This window comes from Callithrix jacchus, chromosome X, assembly GCF_049354715.1.
Source record: "Callithrix jacchus isolate 240 chromosome X, calJac240_pri, whole genome shotgun sequence".
Classification (NCBI taxonomy): Eukaryota; Metazoa; Chordata; class Mammalia; order Primates; family Cebidae; genus Callithrix; species Callithrix jacchus.
In genome coordinates this window covers 13,933,958-13,941,928 of record NC_133524.1, presented here as the reverse complement: position 1 = coordinate 13,941,928, position 7,971 = coordinate 13,933,958, and the positions used below count along the sequence as shown (strand labels likewise).

General features: G+C 40.8%; 1 protein-coding gene across 1 annotated transcript in view; it reads right to left on the bottom strand.

Moving 5' to 3' along the window:
* Positions 1 to 1,681: 1,681 nt before the first annotated feature.
* RAB9A (RAB9A, member RAS oncogene family) overlaps positions 1,682 to 7,971 on the bottom strand; it is a 28,568-nt gene continuing 22,278 nt past the window's right edge. The window contains exon 2 of the mRNA XM_002762627.8: positions 1,682 to 2,788. Coding sequence (XP_002762673.1) covers positions 2,157 to 2,762 — 606 coding nt within the window. The 5' untranslated portion in view covers positions 2,763 to 2,788 and the 3' untranslated portion in view covers positions 1,682 to 2,156. The remainder of the gene's footprint in view (positions 2,789 to 7,971) is intronic.

Here is a 7,971-nt window from a genome sequence, read left to right as displayed (position 1 = left end):
AGGCCATGGCAGATTTCTTGTGGTCACGAGTTCGAGACCAGGTTGGCCAACATGGTGAAACCCCGTCTCTACCAAAAATATAAAAAATTAGCCGGGCGTGGTGGCGGGCGCCTGTAATCCCAGCTACTTGGGAGGCTGAAGCAGGAGAATCACTTGAACCCAGGAGGCAGAGATTGCAGTGAGCCGAGATCATGCCACTGCACTCCAGCCTGGGTGACAGAGTGAGACTCCATCTCAAAAAAAAAAAACTGGACTGGGGCTAGTGGCTCAGGAGGAGTTCTCGACTAGCCTGGGCAACACAGTAAAATTCCATCTTCACTAAAATACAAAACATTAGTCGGGCATGGCAGCATGCACCTGTAGTCCCAGCTACTTGGGAAGTCTGAGGCAGGAGAATTGCTTGAACCTGGGAGACAGAGGTTGCAGTGAGCCGAGATTGTGCCACTGCACTCCAGCCTGGGGAACAGACCGAGACTCTACCTCAAAAACAAAAAAAAAAACCTACCTCTCAAAAGCCTTTCCATTCATAGCTTGAACCTAGCTGGATCTATGACAGACCATATGGAGCAACTCCTAAAGCACGGGAACCCGCACCCCCACCCCCACCCCCAGACTGATCTATGGTTCTTCTGTCCAGTAGGCTCTGCAGCTGCTTCTCACCACACTCCTGTTGCCACACTTAACACCTGCTTTGTTCTCCAACTATCTTCTATTATTTTCTGTAGAATGCTACCAAATGGCAAAATCGTCCCTTAGGTTAGGACATTAGACTCAAAAGCTTAGCTTACTAGAGTGTTTTCTCATTGGTTTCCAATGGGTGGGGTCAGGGAGGGAAATATATCAATCTAATTTTTCAAAGCCCCCTCACTACATGACAGCCAGCTCCCCTCACCCAGCATGTCCTTTGATGACCCCAAGAGTCCCCAGTTGAGGGCCTCATCCACACTCAGTCTAGGCTTTGGTTAGGCTTCACAGAATCAGACACTCATCAACCACACAGTATATGAACTTCATCCACAAAAGACCACAATTTGCTTTATCAAGTCTGATCACTACAGCAAGTCTTTTTGGAACAAAAAATCTCCTTGAGAGCAAATCACTAAACAACATTCAATGATAGAGATGACAGTAAGTAAATACATGGCCAAATAAAGATGTCTTCATTTACTCTCACAAAGTACAAGCCTTTTTAGTATTTCCTCTGAGAGTGATAAAGTTAGCTGTGTCTTCTGTTAAAAAGGAATGTTTTAACTTCAACTAGGAGCCTTTTCCTAAGAGTAAAGAAAGTAACAAAAGTATTAAGTAGTCCATTAACAAACTAATTTTGTATCTTCCACACAGTACATTGTAATTGTTAGATCAATTATCAAATGCACATTTGTCTGTTCTTCAAGTTCAGTAGTTAGCCTTTTTCTTAAAACTGAACTCTTCTCTATGGAAAGCTTTCCATTCAGACAGTATGAATCTAGCTGGATGTACGATGGACTGTATGAAGGAACTCTTGTACCACTGGAGGCCTGCCCTCCACCTGAGACTGTGGAACAAGATTTATGGGGGTAGGGACACATGAATGGCACACAAATGACAAGTAATTACTAGTGAGAGTAATTCTAATACGTAGAATGAAAATAGAAATGGTTAAATCATTTTGAAGGGAATGAAGAAGTAAATTAACAATGTATCGCAAATACATTAGATTTTAATCTTTAATATCTAACATTATTGCTTTAGGAAATTATTTCTCTGAACCAAGAATACAATGCTAATTGCATAAAAACATACACATATAAAAGTAGTTCTCCATTTTCCCAGGAAAAAAAATCCAAGTATAACTTCTAGAATAGTCAAGTTTCTTATTTTAATTATCATTAAAGTCTTGGCCATCTCATTTATTAGCTCTGCAACTTACATATTTAAATTAAAGAAACGTTATTAGACAACCGTTACAATTCATAAATGGAAGGTGCCATTACTGAGTAAATATATTCCTCCATGGGTAGATGTGTCCCTTCTCCCACCAACTAATGAAGCAGCAATATACTTTAGTTTAATTTTATTAGATGATACACTGCTGCAAACGCTAATTCTCTTCTCCATCCCCATGTTGATTTTGTGTATATGTGTGAGTTGATTAGAATGCATCAACAATCTAACAATCAACAGCAAGATGAGCTAGGCTTGGGCTTTCGGTGAAGGTTGACTGTGTCTGTCTGAATCAAGTGATCTGACCTATCCTCGGTAGCAAGAACTCTTCGAACCGCTTCCTCAAAGGCTGCTGCCACGTTTGTGGCATCTTTTGCACTTGTTTCGAAGTAAGGATAGTCGCCGTTGTCCCTGCACCAAGCTTGGGCTTCTTCTGTAGACACCTGCCGTTCGCTTATGTCAATCTTGTTACCCAGAATCACAAAAGGAAAGCTCTCAGGCTCTTTCACATCTGCATAATATATGAATTCTTTCTTCCAGTTACTTAAGTTCTGGAAGCTTTGTGAATCGTCGACACTAAAAGTAAGCAGGCAGCAGTCAGAACCTCTGTAAAATGGTGTCCTCAGGCTTCGGAATCGCTCCTGACCTGCCGTGTCCCAAATCTGCATAGTAACAAAATGTCCATCCACTTCCAAATCTTTATTTAAAAATTCCACACCTATTGTATGGAAGAGCTGGGTGTCAAACTTATTAGTTACATATCTGTTCATAAGTGAACTCTTCCCAACTCCACCATCTCCAAGGAGAATTACTTTAAAAAGTGATGATTTTCCTGCCATTGTTAATCACAAGAGCTTCAAGAACCCTGTAAAATAAAAAGGCACCATTACATTCCTTTATACCTACACATTATTCTACATGATATCAGCATTTAACTGAAATAAAACATATAGCTAGGGAATACCTAATATAATAAGACTTCTTGTCTTATTATATTAGTCATACACACTTAGCCATGTGTGGGCCACTATTCTACCATTATTCTCTAAAGCAGCTGGGAAGAGCTCACTAGTCCCCTTTCTCAGGTCACAGCTAACTATGAAGCTGGCAATCAAGCCCAAGTCTGACCCTAAAAGCCCTTTCTCTGAACCGTTCCTCTGTGATATGCCCCTGTCTGCTCATAACAAGCCCCATCACCATTTGTTAGAGATGTGTAGGAGACCAAAGTTTGCAAGTTCACATGCTTCTTTTGTTTTGTTTTCTTTTATTCTTCTTCTATTTTTTTTTTTTTTTTTTTTGAGATGGAGTTTTGCTCTTGTTACCCAGGCTGGAGTGCAATGGCGCGATCTCGGCTCACCACAACCTCCGCCTCCTGGGTTCAGGCAATTCTCCTGCCTCAGCCTCCCGAGTAGCTGGGACTACAGGCACGCACCACCGTGCCCAGCTAATTTTTGTATCTTCAGTAGAGACGGGGTCTCACCTTGTTGAGCAGGATGGTCTCGATCTCTTGACCTTGTGATCCACCCGCCTCGGCCTCCCAAAGTGCTGGGATTATAGGCGTGAGCCACCGCACCCAGCCCTTTTTTTTTTTTGGAGACAGGATCTCGCTGTTGCCCAGGTTGGAGTGCAGTGGGGCCATCCTAGCTTACTGAAGCCTTGAACTCCCAGGCTCAAACAATCCTCCCACCTCAGCCTCTCAAGTAGCTGGAACCAGAGGTGCACACCAGCATGCTTTGCTAATTTTCCTACTTTTTGTAGAGACAGGGTCTCAACATGTTGCCCAGGCTGGCTTCAAACTCTGGGCTCAAGCAATCCACCTGTCTTGGCCTCCTAAAGTGTTGGGACTGCAGGTGTGAGCCACCATTTCAGGCCCACGTTTCTTTCAATAACTTTCAATAACTTCAAACAGCCCTTCAGCGCACAGTGATGGTGTTCACTGATGGCCTCTCTCGTGCCAGGGACTTTATCTACTATTCCCTCCACCCCTGACCTTTCTCTTTTCAGACACAGGTGCTGTTAACCAGGAAAGCCAGAGACAGAAGCTGACTTATCTGGCTGTGAAATAAAATATAAACCAACCACTGAGTAAAGAGACTTTATTCTCTTCATTAAGAACACTATTTTTAATTTGCTCAAATTAATGTCAGCAGCAATGGAAGTTTTACTTTAATATAATCTAGCACATTCTAACCACAAGATTCACTTGTGCAGTTCAAACACTTGACAAACATTAGACTGTGCCACTACTTGTGTGTTTTGAGGTGGAATGAAATAAACCATAAATGAAAATGTGGTACTATATGTGTTCTTTAGAAGTCCTGTGGCAGGATTAAAAACTTTCCTACACTACTAGAGCCAGCCTGTGGGGGTGAGATTTCAGATGCCTGTTGACAGACATCTACTTCTAGATGCTGGTGGGAGCACAGTTCCTGGTTAAACCTTCGGTTTACATTTTTATTGTGGAAAATTTAAAACATATACAAAATTTCTATATAATGAATATAATATAGTGAGCTCCCATGAACTCTAAACCCAGCTTCACCAATCATCAACTTAAGGCAAATCTTGTTTCCTCCATAACCCCTCCAATTCTCCCTTCTCCCCAGTTATTTCAAATCAGATTATATCATTTAATCTGTAAATACTTTGGCATTAAATGGCTTTTAAGTATACTAAAATGTATATAAGAAGACAACCATTAGAGCAGCATTGTCCAAGAGAATTTTACGCAACACTGGAAATGTCCAATATAGCAGCCACTTAGCTGCATATGACTGTTGAACACTTGACATGTGGCTGAAGGAAGGGAAAAACTGCATTTTAAATTTTATTCAATTTTAACTAAATAGCCACATTTAATGAGCCAATTGCTGTGCTGAAGAGAACAGCTCTAGAGCAAATTTAGTTATTAACCTTAATAGGAAAGTAGGTATTATGAATCCCTCAATGGGAAGGCAGTAAAGACATGAACCATAATTGTTACACTGACAAGGATGAATTTGTAAAATCACTGGAGTAAACATTATTTGGCTGTCTCCTGGTTACAAGCAACGTGAGCCACTACAGTGTAATTGAACACTTCTGGTAACATGTAGGAATTCTGCTTTTTTTTTCCTTTTTTTTGAGATGGAGTCTCACTCTGTCACCAGGCTGGACTGCAATGGCGCAATCTCAGTTCACTGCAACCTCCACCTCCCCGGTTTAAGCAATTCTCCTGCCTCAGTCTCCCAAGTAGCTAGGACTACAGGCACGCACCACCACGCCCGCTAATATTTGTATTTTTAGTAGAGATGGGGTTTCACCATGTTGGCCAGGATGGTCTCAATCTCTTGACCTTGTGATCCACCTGCCTCAGCCTCCCAAAGTGCTAGGATTACAGATGTGAGCCACCATGCCTGGCCTGGAATTCTGCATTTCTAACTACACACACCACTGTTCTGATAAAACATTGTAGCAGCTTGTATAGTGAGAAATCAAGTGAATGGGAAAATATTATTAAAAAATGACGGGATATACCCTAGTCCCTACCTCTTACTGGTTCTTTCAAATTACTACAGGCCAGGTGCAGTGGCTCACGCCTGTAATCCGAGCACTTTGGGAGGCTGAGGCGGTCAGGTCACTTGAGGTCAGGAGTTTAAAGACCAGCCTGGCCAACATGGTGAAACCCTGTCTCTACTAAAAACCAAAAAAAAAAAAAAAAAAAAATTAGCTGGACATGGTGGTGTGCACCTGTAGTCCCAGATAATCGGGAGGCTGAAGCAGGAGAATCTCTCGAACCTGGGAGGTGGAGAATGCAGTGAGCTGAGATTGTGCTGCTGCACTTCAGCTTGGGTGACAGCAAGACTCCGTCTCAAAAAACAAAACAAATCACTACTTCAGTAATTACTACTATAATTAATACAATTTAAATTGTCCAAGACAAGTATGTGCCAGTTAAGGTGCATACCTTTTGAGAGACTTTTTCAATTTCATATGTATTGCTCTACTCGACATCCAGACTAAATGAATGTTAAAGAGGAAACAAACAGTCCCAAGCCCCTTACTTTCCTGACATAGGTAACAACATGCTAAATTGGCTGCTTTAATTCTTTGGCATCTTGTTTCAACAACTTCACCTTAAAGAGAAAAGACTGAAAACCATAAAAGCAAACCAACTATTTTGACATAGGGGAAGTGTCTATGTAATGTCTCCTCAAAATTCTTCAATGGGTTATTTCCCAGAGATCTAGGACCAAGTCCAACTTCTAAGGCAAGACACCTGGCCCCTGCTCTTGGCCAGCCTCACTCTAGCCACCTCCCCCTCATAGTCTCTGCTTCAGTCATTCTGAATGCACCATAACATGGAACTGAAATTCAATTCCACTCCCTCAGCACACCTCACACACTCTTGCCTCTGCCCTGGCATATGCCACTCCTTGCTGATAACACCCCAATGAACCACTGCACCTTCAGAACTGCTCAACAGGGTCATCACCTCCACTGGGAACCCTGCTCTAGCAGCTCTCCCAGTGTCATTTGTTTCACGCAATTTCCATGTTGTGTTATGAGACTGCAACAGACATCATTTATTCCAGTATTTTAACAAGTCTCTACTGATCTAACAGCCTTAGCAAATACAAAGTTTTACTGTACATCACTGAATTTTTAGCATCTGTGTATCAAATTATAAACCAGATCATGCAATCTAACAAACCCCACCCAGACTACTGGTTGCATACATCTACTAAATTAAGTTTTAGAAATTCCTTGAAAGTTGTAACTTATAATTTTATCAAGACACTTTAATAGTTCTTTTCTTTTTTTCATAATAATGTGGGACTTCCTAGTTTGTCTCATTCTGACCAAATGAATTTGGAGTATGCTAGACCCACCAGGAAACAGAGTATACGGTACAACTTTTTACATTTCCCAACTACAGTTTGGGGCCTATCAGATATCCCTATTTGGGAATATATTGGTATTTGCTAAAATAGTTAATTTCTACATGAATATCTCTCTGATCCTAACTACAGAGTTATATACAAACACGCACCATCTTATTTACCAATGACATCTAAGAAAAGCCAGTTTCATTCGACCTATACATTAATACAACTACAATCAGCTTATGGACATTAAAAACATTATTTTTTCTTTAAAAACAGTAAAATTCTTTGAAATTTCTTTAGTATAAGTTAAATAAATAAAGGGATCCTACTATGTTATTTTCAAAACTTGCCTAAAAAGGTAATGTGAAGTCTCTTATACTTCAGTTTGAAAGACTGTCTGAAGGCAAACAACTTTCACCAAGGTTAAAACATTAGTAATTCTGCTAAATTCTATAAAGAAATCTGAGTAAGAGGCCAGGCACAGAGGCTCATGCCTGTAATCCTAGCACTCTGGGAGGTCGAGGCAGGCAGATCACTTGAGGTCAGGAGTTAGAGACCAACCTGGCCAACATGGTGAGACCCCATCTCTACTAAAAATACAAAAGTTAGCTGGGCGTGGCAGTGCATGCCTGTAATCCCAGCTACTCGGGAGGCTGAGGCGTGAGAATCACCTGAACCCGAGAGGCAGAGGTTGCAGTGACCCAAGATGTCACCACCGCACTCTAGCCTGAATGACAGAGTAAGACTCTGTCTTAAAAAAAAAGAAAAGAAAAAAGAAGAAAATCTGAATAAGAAAAGCATATTACATAGGTCATAAATTTTATATTAATTGTTCAAGCATCATTATCTACAAAGAAAAAAATTGAAAGCTCATCTTAGCAGTATGTTTTCATAACTTTAAGAGTAAAATGAAGAATTAAAATGTTAAAATACACCATCTGACTTCTATTAGCAGCCAGATTCTTAACTTAAAAGAAAAGCCTGACTACTGTCCATGACCTTTCTCAGCCTAAAAAAGTCCTACAATCAAATATTCTACTTTAATCACTGCATTTTTCAAAAAGGTTTTTATCTACCCATCTTCTTTTCTAAGTTTCACATGCAGAGATAGCTATTAAATTATATCAAGAGGAGAGGAGGAAGATCCAAGATGGTGGTTTAGGAGCAGCTCAGGATTGCA